The sequence below is a fragment of the Ranitomeya variabilis genome, chromosome 4 (assembly GCF_051348905.1).
Source record: "Ranitomeya variabilis isolate aRanVar5 chromosome 4, aRanVar5.hap1, whole genome shotgun sequence".
In the NCBI taxonomy this organism is placed as follows: Eukaryota; Metazoa; Chordata; class Amphibia; order Anura; family Dendrobatidae; genus Ranitomeya; species Ranitomeya variabilis.
Window position 1 is genome coordinate 200,975,527 of NC_135235.1, and position 17,990 is coordinate 200,993,516.

At 43.5% G+C, this 17,990-nt stretch overlaps 1 protein-coding gene across 1 annotated transcript; it reads left to right on the top strand.

The window, feature by feature from the left end:
- The first annotated feature begins 390 nt into the window (after nt 1-390).
- LOC143768597 (uroplakin-2-like) lies at nt 391-16,120 on the top strand. The gene is made up of 5 exons (XM_077257233.1): nt 391-548; nt 5,402-5,560; nt 5,787-5,952; nt 15,548-15,621; nt 15,897-16,120. The coding sequence occupies exons 1-5, from the start codon at nt 461-463 to the stop codon at nt 16,034-16,036; spliced, it is 627 nt and encodes a 208-aa protein (XP_077113348.1). The 5' UTR covers nt 391-460; the 3' UTR covers nt 16,037-16,120.
- The last annotated feature ends 1,870 nt before the right edge of the window (nt 16,121-17,990 follow it).

Consider the following 17,990-nt stretch of genomic DNA (forward strand, 5'->3'; position numbering starts at 1 on the left):
CAAAATCGATGTGTGGTTTTTACAATTGGATTTGGTATGTACAGATGAAGTCCACATTAAAAATCTCGGCATGCGCTAGTTTTGGCCGAATTGACCCATTTAAGTCCACAAAGAAAAATTGGATCAATCGTATAGCGCAAATATTCACAGGAGAAATTGTGTTTGGTCTTGTAAATTTTATTCACTGCCGATGTCTAAAAATTGATGACAGTAAAAATTAAAGATTTCTTTTTTGGCACCTTAACCTTTTATAAATAAAAATGACTTTCGGTTACAAAAAGTTTTGCAGCTGAACCAAACCTGTCGTGTGTGAATCCACCCTTACGAATGTGGGTGTGCAGACCATGTCAGCGAGTCATCATCTTGACCAAGGGTATTAATTAGCAATCTAAGGAATTGGGAACAACCCAAATAGTTGGCTCCTGGTAACACAGCAGACCTGGGCTGTTCTCCTGGAGAAATGAGACCCGTATCATGGAGGAGTTTACTCAACGTCTTATTTCTTATGAGATGCGTTGTCAGTCAGCAGACGGCTTTACTTCTGGACAGTAAGATTCTTCTCTGCTTTGTAGAGTGATAAGTGAATGTCTTCAGAAAAGGTGTTATCCGAGCATGTGTTGTGCCTGTCATACAGCCTTGAGACATGCAACCATGGGGACTAGAACATATCGTTTGAGCACGTCGTAGACCTTCGGTTAGCACATGAGCATCCTCTGATAACTCCTTATCCCAGCACGTTCATTCATCACTAATCAGGAGTTAACTTTTTAATTTTTCATTTAATGCTTGGAAGTAGAAGCCCAGCAAGGGTGTACTCATTTACTGCACATATACCAGCAGGAGCCATTTCAAGCTTGTCCACTTTTGTCTGTATCTGTGATCCAAAGTCGAGATCACCTGATGGGAAGACTTGATTTGTTTTCCATATTTTTTTGACTTTTTCAAACTTTGATTAACACAAGAACTGCAAGTGTGAATGGGCCCTTTGGGTATGCTTTCATGGTGGGAATACATAGCATATTTTTTCTAGATTTGCTGGTGATTTAATTGCTTAAAAATCCGCATGTGAAACATGCAGATATTCATGTGAATCTACAGCAAAATCCCCACTGGAAAGTCTGTTCATGTGACCCTTCTCGATCTTGAATGCACTCCAGACATGGGTTTCAAAATTTTAACATGAACATCGGTTGCTCAACCATCCGTCCACGAGGCTTCACTACAGAATGGATGTTGCGTGCTGCTGCTGCATGGCTCTCAAATGGCATCTTGTATATATGTTTTGCCCAAATTTTTTAGGCCCTCAGTATTATACATGTACCTGTTCTGACCATATAGGTTGCTAGCAAATCTAATCTGCAGGAGCAAATCCTAGAGCTACAATCTGGGGTAGATGCAAGGTTTTGACCACCCATTGTTGCAGTGGCCAAAAAAAAAAAAAATAAAAAAAAAAAAATAGTTCTGGCTTTTCAGTTTTATATTTTTCTCATGCCATTTACCAATTGCATTAATTTTTATTTTAGATTTTTGATTGGACATTTACAAATGCAGTGTTACCAGAAAGCCAGAATTACTTTATTTTTGGCTACAGCAACAATAGGTGATCCAAACCTTGCATCTACCCCCAGATTGTAGCTCTAGGACTTGCTCCTGTGGACTGAATTTATGTATTTTTTTTTTTTCTCTGCACTAGTCCCCTTTGGGGGCTTAAATCTTTGATCATCCAATCCGTCAGCACTATGTATAGAGAAAAATCATGGTTTCCTATGAAAACTAGGCTTTCGCAGGTGAATCGTCATGATGAGCACAAAGGTCTTCTGCAAACCCCCGGCTGTCATGAAAACCCATCGGCGCCCCTTGATCACATCACGGGCGCGCCTATGGGAATATGGAATGATGCATCCCCCTTGTCGAAAATTGACAGCAGGATGTAACAGGTTAACAGCTACTGGTGGAGCTCCACTCCATTCGCGGCTGTTAGAGGCACATGATGGCTGATTAAGGGTATGTGCACACGTCAGGATTTTGTCAGGCTTTTTCCTCAGGTTTTGTAGCCAAAACCAGGAGTGGGTGATAAATGCAGAAGTGGTGCATATGTTTCTATTATACTTTTCCTCTAATTGTTCCACTCCTGGTTTTGGCTACAAATCCTGACGTGTGCACATAGCCTTAGGGTATGTGCACACGCTGTGGATCCGCAGCATTTCTGCAGCTGCGGATCCGCAGCGGTTTCCCATGCATTTACAGTACCATGTAAACCTATGGGAAATTAAATCCGCAGTGCACATGCTGCAGAAAAAAACGCGTGGAAACGCAGCGGTTTATTTTCCGCAGCATGTTAATTCTTTGTGTGGAATCCGCAGCGGCTTTTCACCTGCTCCAATAGGAAACTGCAGGTGAAAACCCGCAGCGGAAACCGCAATAAAAACCGCAATAAATCCGCAGTAAAAACCGTAGCGGTTTTGCACTGCGGATTAATCAAAACCGCTGCGGAAAATTCGGCAATGGAATCCACAGCGTGTGCACATGGCCTAAATCGGCCATCATATTCCAGGAAAGAGGCGGGCTCAGCGCCGGAGCCATCATCAAAAGCAGGGACACTGACATATGATGTAAGTTTATGTCATGAAGAGGTTAATGAGTAACTGTTGCTTGAATGTTTTTCATAAATCAATAAGATATCCGTTTATTGTCATTTATACTATCAGATAAATATGATTTTTTTTTTTTTTTTTTTTTTTCACTCAAAATATTCTTAATGAATAGTCTCTCCCACTAGGCCACATTCACCCATCACTATTTAGGCCGGCCTCACACTAGCGAGTTTTACGGACGTAAGAGCGCAGAAATTACGTCCGTAAAACTCGCAAAATAAACGGCACAATTATTCTCAATGGGGCTGCTCCTATTAGCCGTATATTACGGTTCAGTGTTATACGGCTTTCTACGGCCGTAGAAAATCGCAGCATGCTGCGTTTGTCAGCGTATTGCGCAAAAAAATCGCTAATGAAAGTCTATGGGGGCGAGAAAAATACGGATTCCACACGGACCAGCAGTGTGACTTGCGAGAAATACGCATCGCTGTTAGTGAAAAGTCGGTAATTCAATTGCCGGCTTTTCATTTCTCCTGCACAAACCCGACAGGATATGAGACATGGTTTACATACAGTAAACCATCTCATATCCCCTTTTTTTTTGCATATTCCACACTACTAATGTTAGTAGTGTGTATGTGCAAAATTTCAGCGCTGTAGCTGCTGAAATAAAGGGTTAAATGGCGGAAAAAATTGGCGTGGGCTCCCGCGCAATTTTCTCCGCCAGAATGGTAAAGCCAGTGACTGAGGGCAGATATTAATAGCCAGGAGAGGGTCCATGGTTATTGGCCCCCCCGTGGCTAAAAACATCTGCCCCCAGCCACCCCAGAAAAGGCACATCTGGAAGATGCGCCTATTCTGGCACTTGGCCACTCTCTTCCCACTCCCTGTAGCGGTGGGATATGGGGTAATGAAGGGTTAATGCCACCTTGCTATTGGAAGGTGACATTAAGCCAGATTAATAATGGAGAGGCGTCAATTATGACACCTATCCATTATTAATCCAATTGTTGGTAAGGGTTAAAAAACACACACACATGATTAAAAAGTAGTTTAATGAAATAAACACAGCGGTTGTTGTAGTAATTTATTGTTCTCGCAATCCATTTGCAAACCCTCGCTTGGCAAAATAATAAACGCACAAGATACATACCTTCTGGTGAACCGTCTCGTCCCACGAAGTAATCCATCTGAAGGGGTTAACTAATATTACAGGCAGGAGCCCTGCTAAATGCAGCTGTGCTCCGTGCCTGTAATCCCCCGGGTGCTGAAAGGAAAGCAGGATCTGTACTTACATTGAGTCGCGGTGAGGCGCCCTCTGGTGGATGTTCTCATGAACTGCAGCCTGGGAACTTTTTCCCACGCTCCAGGTCATATGAGGACATCCACCAGGGGGCGCATCACCGCGACTGAAGGAAATGTAGGTCAATGACCTACATTTCATTCATTCGCCGGGGATTACAGGCACGGAGCACAGCTGCATTTGCAGGGCTCCTGCCTGTAATATTAGTTAACCCCTTCAGATGGATTACTTCGTGGGACGTGACGGTTCACCAGAAGGTATGTATCTTGTGCGTTTATTATTTTTCCAAGCGAGGGTGTTCCTGATGGATTGAGAGAACAATAAATTATTACAACAACCGCTGTTTATTTCATTAAACTACTTTTAAATCGTGTGTGTGTTTTTTAACCCTTTCCAACAATTGGATTAATAATGGATAGGTGTCATAATTGACGCCTCTCCATTATTAATCTGGCTTAATGTCACCTTCCAATAGCAAGGTGGCATTAACCCTTCATTACCCCATATCCCACCGCTACAGGGAGTGGGAAGAGAGTGGCCAAGTGCCAGAATAGGCGCTTCTTCCAGATGTGCCTTTTCTGGGGTGGCTGGGGGCAGATGTTTTTAGCCACGGGGGGGCCAATAACCATGGACCCTCTCCTGGCTATTAATATCTGCCCTCAGTCACTGGCTTTACCATTCTGGCGGAGAAAATTGCGCGGGAGCCCACGCCAATTTTTTCCGCCATTTAACCCTTTATTTCAGCAGCTACAGCGCTGAAATTTTGCACATACACACTACTAACATTAGTAGTGTGGAATATGCAAAAAAAAAGGGGATATGAGATGGTTTACTGTATGTAATCATGTCTCATATCCTGTCGGGTTTGTGCAGGAGAAATGAAAAGCCGGCAATTGAATTACCGGCTGTTCACAGATATCGCGCTGAATGAAATCTAAATACAGAATATATATATATATGTTTTCCCTAACATTTGAGCACATAAATCCATTAGATGTCGGTTTTGCAAGCCTGCGCGAAAATCTCGCAGTACGGATGCCATACGGATTACATACGGAGGATGCCATGCGCAAAATACGCTGACACACCCTGACTACGGATCAATATTTTGGGAACATTTCTCCGTATTACGGCCGTAGTACGGACGTATAATACGTGGCATATTGTCTTACGCCAAGTGTGAGGCCGGCCTAAGTCAGTATTTTTTTTACATCTGTATTTGTAAGCCAAAATCCATCATCCATTTTCATCACTTCTGGTGTGGGATTCCAGAGCTAATGTGAACTACCTGAAAAAAAATATTCTGAAATGTGATAAGAGATGACAGTTGGTGCTCATAAAGTTCTATGTGGAATGGAGGGGGAGGAGCTATAGTCAGACTGACATTGTGCTGCTGAAATGACAGTTGGCTTAAAACATCTGTTCTATAAGGATATTGGCTCCATCTCTAATTCTTCTTGCAAATCTCTATAGTATTTATTCGTTCCCACTTCTATCTTTTCAGAATTTGAAATTTCACTCTTTTCTGAAGATCTAATTCTATCATCTGTCATCTGGTTGATGCCACCTTACTGCTTGTATGAAACATGGATTCACCAGGCATTTGATGTATCTGTGGCTCCAAGAAGTACTTCCATGATAGAGGTGGAGGTCCAGATCCTTGGTAAGTTGAGCATTATTTTAGCTGTAGGTCTGTGGAGCCCAATGTGTAATTCCAAATGTCCAGTGTCATACAGAGGTATCTCGGTCGTACCCTAAAGCTATGTTCGCACGTCGTGGTCCTGCTGTAAATTTTAGCTGCAGGATGACTGATCAACTTGTTCGTGGTCTAAAAAAGTGTGTGTTTTTTTTTTTCTTCTTGTGTTTGTTTTTTTTTTTTTTAAACCTAGGAAACAATGAAACGTATGTTGTCCCGGACAGATTTGCTTTACCGCAGTGCGTATCCATGTTTGGAGAACCTTCGCCATTGGATCTTTATGTGTTTCAAGTTGGACCGGACATTAGTAATCAGAATGCCGACCAAGTGATCCGAATTCTTCCAGGGACGACGTATTTGTAAGTGAGGCTTAATACCTTTTTGTTGGGTTTTGAGAACAATGAGAGAAAATATAAAATATATATATATTTTTTTTTTCTTCATCCTAGCTTGCCACTCTCACAAACCAAGAAGCACAAATTTTGTGGCACTTCAGCCTTAGTCCAGTGATTTTACTCAAAAGCAAAATTGGGACAAAACGGTGAAGGTGGGCAAACACGACTGCTCAAGGAAGTCAGTGTTACTGTTTGGGTTCAGCACCCCCCAAATGTCGTGTTTGCCATGATGTCATGTGCATGACAGCGTAAAACACCGGCGGTTCTGATCGGCGGGAAGAGCATTACCGCCAGTCAGAGCTGAGGTTCAGATGACAGCATGTGATCCAGTAGCTGTGACTGGTGGTAAAAGATTACCTCCGATCACAGGCATCAGCTGAGAGATTACTACTCCCATCAGCCTATACCTGCTGTTGCTGATAACAGCGAGAGCAGGCACAGCTGATCAGAGTATTCATCAGTCGGTACCTGTGCTATAAATAATGATGTGGGGTCTCTTCTAGTTCGATAACGAGCAAAGGCAAAACTGACAGTTTCGGGCTGCAACTCTCAGCTGTCAGCTTTATCATGGCTGGTTATCAAGAGCTATAGGGGTTCTATGCCATTTGTTTAAATTTAAGAAAAAAGCAAAACATGGGGTCCCCCTCATTTTTTGACAACCTAGGTCAGTGGGGGGAGAAATCTATGGCCCCTTATAAGTCTGAGAATACCAGCTGTTTACTTTAGCTTGGCTAGTTGTCAAAAAATAGGGGTCGGGGGGAACCCCATGCCATTTGTTTCAAATTATTTTTTTTATTTATAGCACAAGTGCCAGCTGAATACTCCCATCAGTGGCGCCTGTAGCTGTAGGCTGATGAGTAGTACTCTCTAATCAGCCAACACATCTGACTAGAGGTAACATTTTTACAGCTGGTGACTCATGCTGTCATCTGACAGTGTGGGAACTGCAGCGCTCTGATCGGCAGTAAGCGTATTAGACCCTGGTCAGAGCCTGTGCTTTCCAGGCTGTCATGCACATAACAGCGTGACAAACAACGGATGTTGGGGCCACCTATTCATGAATGGGATTACAGTACTATTCTGGTACCTGACCTGAACATCCATGGGTTTGCCCATCACTTAAAAAACCGTTTTAAACTACCTTCCTTGTTTGCAGTGTGTGAAGAATGGGGGGGAAAAATGTGTTCATTAAGGTGCTGTTACTGCAGTATATAACAGATCAGTTTACAGTGACTATAAAGCTACAGCACTTCCTGATCTCACTTGAATCTTTTGGATTATTACACTGGTCAACAGCATTTTAGGTGCCAAAGATATTTCATCGAATTTAGGGTATTTTTGGGGTGCTGATTCTGAATATGTCATCAGTTTTGCCAGATTGGCTCAAGTTTTTGAGATTTTTGGTATCTTATTTATAGCACTTGTTGGTAAATGCGACGCATCATCTCATTAATTTCTTTGGATTAGTACTTGAACTGAGCAGTTCTCAATATAGTTTTGTGTTAATTAGTGTTCTAAAAGTTTGTTCATAGCTTGATTTTTGCACTAACTTTATGTTGTTGTCTGTTTTCCAGTGAAAAGCATGAACTCATCAAGAGGAAGTTGTCTTAACGATCCAGACTCATTCTGTTACATTTGTGGTGAATACACACTGCCAAAACATAGAAGAAACATAACAGACTTCGTAAAAAAAGTGTATTTTGCCTATTTTGGGGTTATGCTTGGGGACCAAGACAAGTTTTGGGCACCACACATAGTGTGCAAAGCATGTATCGAATTATTACGAAAATGGAGCAAAGGACAAAGAAAAAGCTTCAAATTTGGTGTTCCAATGTGTGGAGAGAGCCAAAAAATCATCATGATGACTGTTATTTATGGTAAACACAGGTACAGGCACATCTTCACAATGAGGGACAGGCCTTCTTGCAGATTCCATGTTACTCCCATTTTCGTTTCTTATGCTTATTGAATCCTTGCACTTGCACTGCACAGAAATAACAGTCATCATGATGATTTTTTGGCTCTCTCCACACCATTGGAACACCAAATTTGAAGCTTTTTCTTTGTCCTTTGCTCCATTTTCGTAATAATTCGATACATGCTTTGCACACTATGTGTGGTGCCCAAAACTTGTCTTGGTCCCCAAGCATAACCCCAAAATAGGCAAAATACACTTTTTTTACGAAGTCTGTTATGTTTCTTCTATGTTTTGGCAGTGTGTATTCACCACAAATGTAACAGAATGAGTCTGGATCGTTAAGACAACTTCTTCTTGATGAGTTCTGTTTTCCAGTGAAAAGCATGACAACAACATAAAGTTAGTGCAAAAATCAAGCTATGAACAAACTTTTAGAACACTAATTAACACAAAACTATATTGAGAACTGCTCAGTTCAAGTACTAATCCAAAGAAATTAATGAGATGATGCGTCGCATTTACCAACAAGTGCTATAAATAAGATACCAAAAATGTCAAAAACTTGAGCCAATCTGGCAAAACTGATAGCATATTCAGAATCAGCACCCCAAAAATACCCCAAATTCATTAAAATATTATGGCCACCAGAAAAAAAATTTTTTTTTGTTGACCTGTGTTATTATTCAGAGGCTGAAAATAACACTCCAACTTAATTCGTGCTTCAGCCCCATAGGACACCACAGTCGGTATACTCCTTTTTCCTATCGCCACGACAGCACCCTTACGAGAGAGGGGATCCGCCCACCATCTGGACAGGAACCTACAGGATTTAAAGGGGCGGTCCCCCTCACCACTCCAGTTTGGGTTCCTGTCCGGATGGCGGGAGCCTGCAGGATGTTCTCTTACCCAGGTCCACCAGGCCTCTGCGCGGTATCCATGAGAACGGCAGAATCGGGGACTCTGGAAGCAGCGTCGGGTGTTCTTTTTCAGACCCCTCCTCGTCTGACCGTATGGTATGTGATCCCAGGGGTCGGGCAGGCCGCCCTGGGTCGCGTGAATGCCGCGAGGCCATCTGTAAGTGCGCGGCGCCGGCTCAGCGTACTTCATACAGATGACCCGGAAGTGGAAGGTAGGACTTCCGGGGTATGCTGGGGGAGGAGGCGCGGCTGCCAGTATTAAGCAGCGGCAACTGCAGGATAATGTGCGGCAGAAGATGTCTTCGATTGCGGACACAGAGCACCTTCAGGTGGAGGTGCCTGACCAGCGCAAGAAGAGTGACAGCAGCCGCTCCAGAAGCAGCAGCAGCGTGGTACGGGGGCAGGTGCCTCAACGTCACGTATGGATTCTCCTCCTCAGAGACCGGTACTATCCAGTTCAGCCTTGGTGAGTGTTTTTTAAAGAACCAAGTAGCTGATATGGTCTGTTTGTTCTTGTGCTTTGTTTTAGGCCAAAAAATCAGCTAAATCCAAGCACAAGCAATGTGCTTTATGTACGGTTCCCTTGCCTGATAGTTATCAGAAAAGGCTCTGCCAAACTTGTATTTGTCAGACCTTAGAAGAGGCTCCCCTTCATGCATCAGACCTCAGGGCAGTCATAAGAGAGGAAATTAGTAGTTCCCTTAAGAGCAGTCGGTGTTGTGAATTTGCTTTTTGCTCCCTCTAGTGGTTACTAGTTTTTTGACTCTGGTTTTTCTGTCATTCCTTTTATCCGCACCTGGGTCGTTAGTTAGGGGTGTTGCTATATAAGCTCCCTGGACCTTCAGTTCTATGCCTGGCAACGTAGTTATCAGAGCTAGTCTGCTGTGCTCTTGTCTACTGATCCTGGTTCCAGTTATATCAGCTAAGTCTGCCTTTTGCTTTTTTGCTATTTGTTTTGGTTTTGTATTTTTGTCCAGCTTGTTCCAAATCTATATTCTGACCTTTGCTGGAAGCTCTAGGGGGGCTGGTGTTCTCCCCCCGGACCGTTAGACGGTTCGGGGGTTCTTGAATTTCCAGTGTGGATTTTGATAGGGTTTTTGTTGACCATATAAGTTACCTTTCTTTATTCTGCTATCAGTAAGCGGGCCTCTCTGTGCTAAACCTGGTTCATTTCTGTGTTTGTCATTTCCTCTTACCTCACCGTCATTATTTGTGGGGGGCTTCTATCCAGCTTTGGGGTCCCCTTCTCTGGAGGCAAGAAAGGTCTTTGTTTTCCTCTACTAGGGGTAGCTAGATTCTCCGGCTGGCGCGTGTCATCTAGAATCAACGTAGGAATGATCCCCGGCTACTTCTAGTGTTGGCGTTAGGAGTAGATATATGGTCAACCCAGTTACCACTGCCCTATGAGCTGGATTTTTGTATTCTGCAGACTTCCACGTTCCTCTGAGACCCTCGCCATTGGGGTCATAACAAGTCGGCATGAGAGATCCAGGGAAGTATCACTAGGATCGAGCCCGTCTGTGCAAGAAGGTGAATGTTCACGTTCCTCATCACCATCCTCTTCGGATGAAGAGGGGAGACCTTGTTTTTCGGTGGATGGAATGGACGCATTAGTTAAAGCAGTTCGCACAACCATGAGGGTTGTGGAGAACAAGGAGCCAAGGTCAACCCAAGATATAATGTTTGCTGGGTTGTGCCAAAGGAGCCGTAAATCGTTTCCGGTAGTGGATACGGTCAAAGAACTTGTTAAGCGAGAATGGGATAAGCAGGATAAGGGTTTCCTGCCATCGTCAGCAAAGAGAAGGTACCCTTTTGATGATAAAGTCCTGGCAGAATGGGTTAAAATTCCTAAAGTGGATGCGGCTGTGGCTTCCACGTCAAAATCGACCACCTTACCGCTAGAGGACGTAGGCCTTCTAAAAGATCCTGCGGATAGAAAAGCGGATATGTTCCTTAAAGTTTGGGAAGCATCGTCAGGGGCTTTCAAACTGGCAATTGCCGGCACTTGCACTGCCAGATCGGTTATGGTCTGGGTAGCCCAGCTGGAAGAGCAGCTAAAAACTAAAGTGCCTCGTGACAAATTGCTGGATTCACTATCCCAGATTCGGGAAGGTGTGGCGTATTTGGCGGATGCCTCGGTGGACTCCCTAAAACTTGCAGCTAGATCAGCAGGACTCTCAAATGCTGCCCGGCGAGCCTTATGGCTTAAGACCTGGAAGGGGGACGCGCAGGCTAGAGCTAAACTATGTACTATTCCGTGTAGGGGTGAGTACTTATTTGGGCCAGTGCTAGATGACATTCTAGCTAAGGCTGAGGATAGGAAGAAAGGTTTTCCTAAAGTGTTCAATCCTACCTTTAGGAATACCTTCAAGAGACGTTTCCCATACCGGAGACCTTACTCAACCCGAAATTGGGAGTCGGCGGAGCCGAAGAAGAGAAGTTCAGACTTTAACACCTCATCATCTTCAAGACGTAGGCAAAATTACCGTTAGATCGGACCTTCCAGTAGGGGGCAGATTAAGACATTTTTATGCTCAATGGGTCAGAATAACTTCCAGTAATTGGATCCTGGGTATAGTTAGGTCGGGATTAAAACTAGAGTTCCGGGAAAGACCTTCAGGTTATTATGTATTGACTGCCCCTGGTTCCTTAAACCAACAGAAAGCCCTGGAAAAAGAGATTCAAATGTTGAGACAGAAGGAAGTTATTGTAGAAGTTCCAAAAGATCAGGAGGGAGAAGGGTTCTATTCCCCCTTATTCTGAATCCCCAAACCTGATGGTTCCTTTTGGACCATCATAAATTTACGTAAATTGAACAAATTTCTACAATACCATGCCTTTTTAAAATGGAATCAATTAAATCAGCTACTAAACTTCTTTTTCCCAGGTGTTATATGACAGTCCTGGATTTAAAAGATGCATACTACCATCTGCCCATTCACAAAGATCACCAACGGTTCCTCAGAATGGCGGTGCGCCTAAACGATCAGGTCAGGCACTTTCAGTTTACAGCAATGCCATTTGGATTATCTATGGCACCAAGGGTGTTTACTAAGGTCATTGCGGAAGTAATGGCCTATGTCAGAGAGCAAGATACATTAGTTATACCCTACTTGGATGACTTCCTGGTAGTGGGTAATTCATTTGTACAGTGTAAAGATCGCCTAAACTGTATAATATCTTCTCTGCAGGACCTAGGTTGGTTGGTCAACCTAGAGAAGTCAAAACTAAAGCCATCAACTATTCAGACCTTCTTGGGTATTCAGCTAAATTCAGAGAATCAGCTGTCTGTTCTTCCAGAAGAAAAGAAGCAGAAGGTTATACAGTCAGAACTGATAAAAAGACCAAATCTGACCTTGAGACGCAATGTCCCTGTTGGGATCGTTAACAGCATGCATACCGGCTGTCCAGTGGGCTCAATTCCACACTCGGGTATTGCAAGCCCAAGTCCTGGATATAGAGAGGAGTCTTCAAGGTTGCTTAAGCGGAAGTCTCAGGCTATCTACCACCACTCTAAACAGTCTAAGATGGTGGCTAAATATGGAACATTTGGCAAAAGGAGTTGGTTGGGAAATAGTACCAGACAACACGGTCACAACCGATGCCAGTCCAATAGGATGGGGAGCTCACATAGGAGATGTTTGGACTCAAGGGCAATGGTCTCCCTTAGAAGCCCAAGAGTCCTCCAATTGGAAGGAGCTTATGGCAGTAAAAAATACCCTGCTCAGATGGTTACCGTTCCTACGGGACTCGCATGTAAGAGTCCAGTCGGACAACACGACAGTAGTAGCATACCTCAACCATCAGGGAGGGACGAGGTCAAAGTCTCTGATGATCACCACCGCAGACATATTCAACATGGCCCAAACTCATTTTCGCTCTTTCAGCGGTTCACATACGAGGAGAACACAACATACAGGCAGACTACCTCAGCCATCATTCTCTACGTCAGGGAGAGTGGGTTCTAAATCGGCTAGTTTTCAAACAAATAGCGGGTCTGTGGGGATTACCAGTTATAGATCTGTTTGCTACGAGGGAAAACAGACAGACCAGGAAGTTTGCATCCCTTCGGGTAGCGGACAACCCTTCCGTAGTGGACTCCCTTCAGATTCATTGGGGTTTCCCTCTAGCCTATGCATTTCCCCCACTATGTCTGATTCCTCTAGTCCTCAGGAAGGAGGGGGCGAGAGTAATCCTAATTGCCCCCTTCTGGCCCAGGAGGGCATGGTTCTCCTTACTCAGGGCAATGTCAGTCACCGACCCCTGGGTGTTGCCCGTGAGTCCGGAACTTCTTTCTCAGGGTCCATTCTGTTATCCCAATGTGCATATCACGGCTTGGAATTTGAGAGGGAATTATTGAAAAGGAGGGGATTTTCTGATGCTTTAATATCTACCCTTTTAAGTAGCCGAAACGAGGTTACTACTAAGATTTACTGTAAGATCTGGAAAAAATTTCTTGCCTTTTACCAACAGCCCTTTACGGATAAAATTCCAATTCCGGCTATTCTGGAGTTTTTACAGAAGGGTCGTGAATTGGGTTTGGCGGTAAATACCCTTAGAGTTCAGGTATCAGCTCTGGGGGCATTGTATAACAGCAATGTAGCGGGAAATAGATGGGTATCTAGATTCATGAAAGCTATGGAACGGAGTAACCCCGTTCATAATGTTAGATTACCGCCATGGGATCTAAATTTGGTTTTAGATGCTTTAACAGAACCCCCATTTGAGCCATTAGATTCTGTCTCCATAAAAAATTTAACTTTAAAGACGGCTCTGCTAGTGGCCTTGACTTCTGCTAGAAGAGTGAGTGATATGCAAGCATTGTCAGTAGACCCTCCTTATCTAAATATCTTTCAGGATAGGCTAGTCTTGAAGCCCGACCCAGCATATCTGCCGAAATTAGCCTCTAAGTTCCATAGGAGTCAGGAAATATTTACCTTCATTTTGTGATAACCCAGTTTCAGCAGAAGAGCAAAAATATCATACGCTAGATGTTAGAAGAACAGTATTAGAATACCTACACAAAACAGAACCCTGGAGGCAGAGTAGGGCTCTGTTTGTCTCCTTTCAGAACCCAAGGAAGGGGGCAAGTGTTACTAAAGGTTCTATTGCCAGATGGATCAGGGATGCAATATGTCTTGCCTATACTGCCAAAGGCCAGACTCCACCAGAAGGCATCAAGGCCCACTCCACTCGAGCCATGGCCTCATCCTGGGCGGAGAAAACGGACGTCTCCATAGACGTGATATGTAAGGCGGCAACGTGGTCATCTCCTTCCACCTTTTATAATCATTACCGTCTTGATCTATCATGTAAGGCCAATTTAGACTTTGGCCGTTCAGTACTTAGTGCTGTAGTCCCTCCCAGGTGATTAGTCTTTGAAAGTCTCTCGTAAGGGTGCTGTCGTGGCGATATGAAAACCGGTTTTTACTTACCGGTAATAGGATTTTACAGAGTCCACGACAGCACCCGCACATTTCCCCCCCCCCCCCCCCCCGTAGTTAATCATTGGTTTCCTGCACTCTTTGGAAAGTGTGCTATTAGTTATCACTCTTTTAGAGGTGGTGGTATTTAGTACTGTTTAAGTATATATGTTTATGTGCTAACTCAATGGGCGGTGTCCCTTATACTCTGAAACACAAACTGGAGTGGTGAGGGGGACCGCCCCTTTAAATCCTGTAGGTTCCTGTCCAGATGGTGGGCGGATCCCCTCTCTCGTAAGGGTGCTGTCGTGGACTCTGTAAAATCCTATTACCGGTAAGTAAAAACCGGTTTTCTATCCCTTTTGTGTAATCGGCTGGGGTCTCTGACCGCCTACCTCTACACTTTAAAATCCTAAAATGCTGCTGTTTGTCTGGCCCTCTTCTTCTTTTTTTATACGGTCAGTCTTCTCTGATTGGCTGTGTTAAGCATATGTGCACATGATATCTTTTTAAACTTTGATGAACCCACTGAGTTTTCCAAGAGGTTGTTCTTTTATTTGTTCTGAAGTCTTTGGAGCTTTGCCATTCGCTTGTCTTGTCAAATATCAAGCACCTTCTGAGCAGAAGACACTAAAAATTGGATCACTAAGTATTTGATGTCTTTGGAAACCTGAAGTGGTTAAAAGACACTCCAAAGGCTGTTCACAAGCATATTAAGTAGTTATTGCATATGTTCCTCTTTTTGAGTGCTTTTTCAGGAGGAATTCGCCTGAAAAAGCAGTCATGGGTGCAAACTGAACAGTTGGACAGCCAGACCATGTAAGAGGTTAACCGACTAAAAAACTTTCTCAGCCCGTGAACTTCACTTTATGATCTTCCCACGTGTCTGCATTGAGGTCGGCAGACTCGGCAGGGCAATCCCACTCCTACTGTGCAGACAAATGCCTTCCTGTAACACTACAACACCATTAAAAGTTTGTGAGACCAATTTGTGGCATCTGCTTGTTCCTTCGCGCCTGATGACCGGACTTGGTTTCTTCACCTTTTTGATTAGTTTCTTAACTAAAACATCTAAAATAAAATCTACAGTATTGATTTTCCTAGTTCTAATTTGGAGTTTGATGTGCGCACATTGATTTATTTATTTTTCATCCTGATACTTTAAACCCTACTCCCCGCATATTATAGATCCCCCTTCTAATTATCATGCGTCATGCTTGTGATGGATAAAACGTCTCTTCTGCAGCCATCTTCTGTCTGCTCTCTCCAGCTTTAAGCCACTGACGCTGTTTTTGTTGCAGGATCCGTTTTATGTTGTATAGCACTGATAAGCAGATCGCTTACACAAATTGGTCCCAGCCCTTCATGACACGAGGTGAGTCTTTAACTACTGCCCTCTAATCCTCCCAGGTACATCCAGAAATGGATCGAAGACCTCATTCAGACATCCATCCGCAGGGGGTGGATTTATTTTTTTAATTGTGCATAGGAGTGAAAGAGTTGGATCCAGCACATTGATAAAAATGAAAAATTTTAATTTTTCTAGTGTCAAAGAAAATTTTAATATTTTTGGACTTGTAATTAGTTGCACTAAACTAGAATTTTATTACTAAGGATTTTTAATTTTTTTTGTTTCTGGTTGGACTACAGATCTGCCTCCGAACCCAAGAGAGATGCGCTTTGTTTTTGAGGGACGCTCTGGAGGAATGGTGGTCATCACGGTGCTGATCAGCATCTCCATGTTCATGCTGTTGGTTGGCCTTGCGGTGACTTTCGCAACACATAAATAGCTAATTTCCCAGTATTTAATGCATCAACTGTCAATGAGCAAAAATTATTTTACTGATGAATAAAAGTTTTTCAAGGTCTTGTAATCTTGTTTTTAAAGGGTTGGGTTTCTTGTTTCACATCTATTATGAAAATTAAAACAAGTGTTGCTCTTTAAGGGAGACCTAACCATTAACCCTCCAATTATTTTATTGGACACAGGATTTCCCTAGAAATTGTGTAAACCCAGCACTATAAACTTCAAACTCAAGAGTTGTCACGCAAACGTTTTATTCCCTAATCACAAGATGTATGATTATTGACGTGTGATCACTGGGGATCCATAGGTTTGAGTCTGTGACATTCGGGTTGGGAGAGATGAGGACAGTCTGTGCTCGGATATCTGCATTGTAACACCACATCTATACATTAGGTAGGTGCAGAGGCGTAGCTGAGGTTTTGGTTCAGGGGGCTAAACTTCTGAGTGGCCCCTAACTAGGTAACCCTGATTACAACTGGGTGACGTGTCCTAATAGTGGAGAACTTCAGCAGATGACCGCACTGTTACTGAAAATGATCTCTATACAAAGACCAACACTGATATTACCGCCATATGGTTAGTGGTAGATACCAGCCCTACAGAACATATAACAGATCACAGCACAGTTATAGATGGTGACTTACAGCTGACGATCTTTCTGATAGAATTGTTCACTTTTCCGGTCTTTTCCATCTGACCCAGACTGACATGACTACTTCTCCAGCCAGGACTCATCTGCAGAGATTACTACAAGGACACATTTCACATCTCATTTTCAGCATCGTCCCCATCTATCCCCCACCTGCACCAACTCATCATCCTTCTGATAAGGCAGCAGCGGCTCAGTATTGGGGTATGTGTGCCTATTACTGCACCTACTGTGTGGTACGGTGTGCCCTCTAGATGCTAAAATAACCCCCTAGGATATAGTAATGCCTTGTGCAAGTGTCTCAGGCCAGCGGGTGCTAAGTAATGACGTCATTGTGCTTGCATCAGACAGAGAGAGAGCGTGACGTTCCCTGTCTCATCAATGCCGCCAACTGTATCGGCATCCAACCAATACAGTTGAACTTGTGATGATGGGTGGGAGGCCTGATGCTGGCACCGCCCCCTCCAGGTCATGGGTCCCATAACGGAAAGGTGGCAGAGCTGTAAAATCAAGTCTCCCTGCTCTGCCGCAGATTAACTGTAATGGGTGCGCTGTACACGCCAATACTGTTACAGTAGCTTGGCTCCAGTTGGGCCCCTGGGCTCACTGCCCGATCTGCACCCCCCCCATTGGATAGGTGGCAAATGTTGATGTGGTCACACGTGCTGCTCGCTACTGCTCCTCTCACATAGTAGTCTGAGACACCAATTCTTAGGATCAATAGGGGTCTGAGCAGTAAACTCAAACTATTTATCATGTGTGTAGATGACATGTTGTTTAATGGTAAGATGGGCTTTCAAAAAGCTCTAAATTTTAAGGGATTGAACTACGATCAATTCCCCCCCCCCCCCCCCCCAAGTAATTGTATTTATCTTCTATAGTATCCTTTTGGTAATACAACCCCTGGCAAAAATTATGGACCACCGGCCTTGGATGTTCATTCAGTTTAATTTTGTAGAAAAAAAATCACAGATCACAGACATGGCACAAAACTAAAGTAATTTCAAATGGCAACTTTCTGCCTTTAAGAAACACTAAAAGAAATCAAGAACAAAAAATGTGGTAGTCAGTAATGGTTACTTTTTTAACCAAGCATAGGGAAAAATTATGGATCACTCAGTTCTGAGGAAAAAATTATGGAATCATGAAAAACAAACAAAAAACATCACTAGTATTTTGTTGCCTCTGGCTTTTCTAACAGCTTGCAGTCTCTGAGGCATGGACTTAATGAGTGTAAACAGTACTCTTCATCAATCTGGCTCCAACTTTCTCTGATTGCTGTTGCCAG

What these genes read in the sequence shown, in the direction of transcription:
- LOC143768597 (XM_077257233.1), top strand. Translation starts at nt 461, where the DNA reads ATGAGACCCGTATCATGGAGGAGTTTACTCAACGTCTTATTTCTTATG. An exon ending in GGTGGAGGTCCAGATCCTTG is followed by an intron (nt 5,561 to 5,786) that starts GTAAGTTGAGCA and finishes TTTTAAACCTAG; the next exon opens with GAAACAATGAAACGTATGTT. An exon ending in CCAGCCCTTCATGACACGAG is followed by an intron (nt 15,622 to 15,896) that starts GTGAGTCTTTAA and finishes GTTGGACTACAG; the next exon opens with ATCTGCCTCCGAACCCAAGA.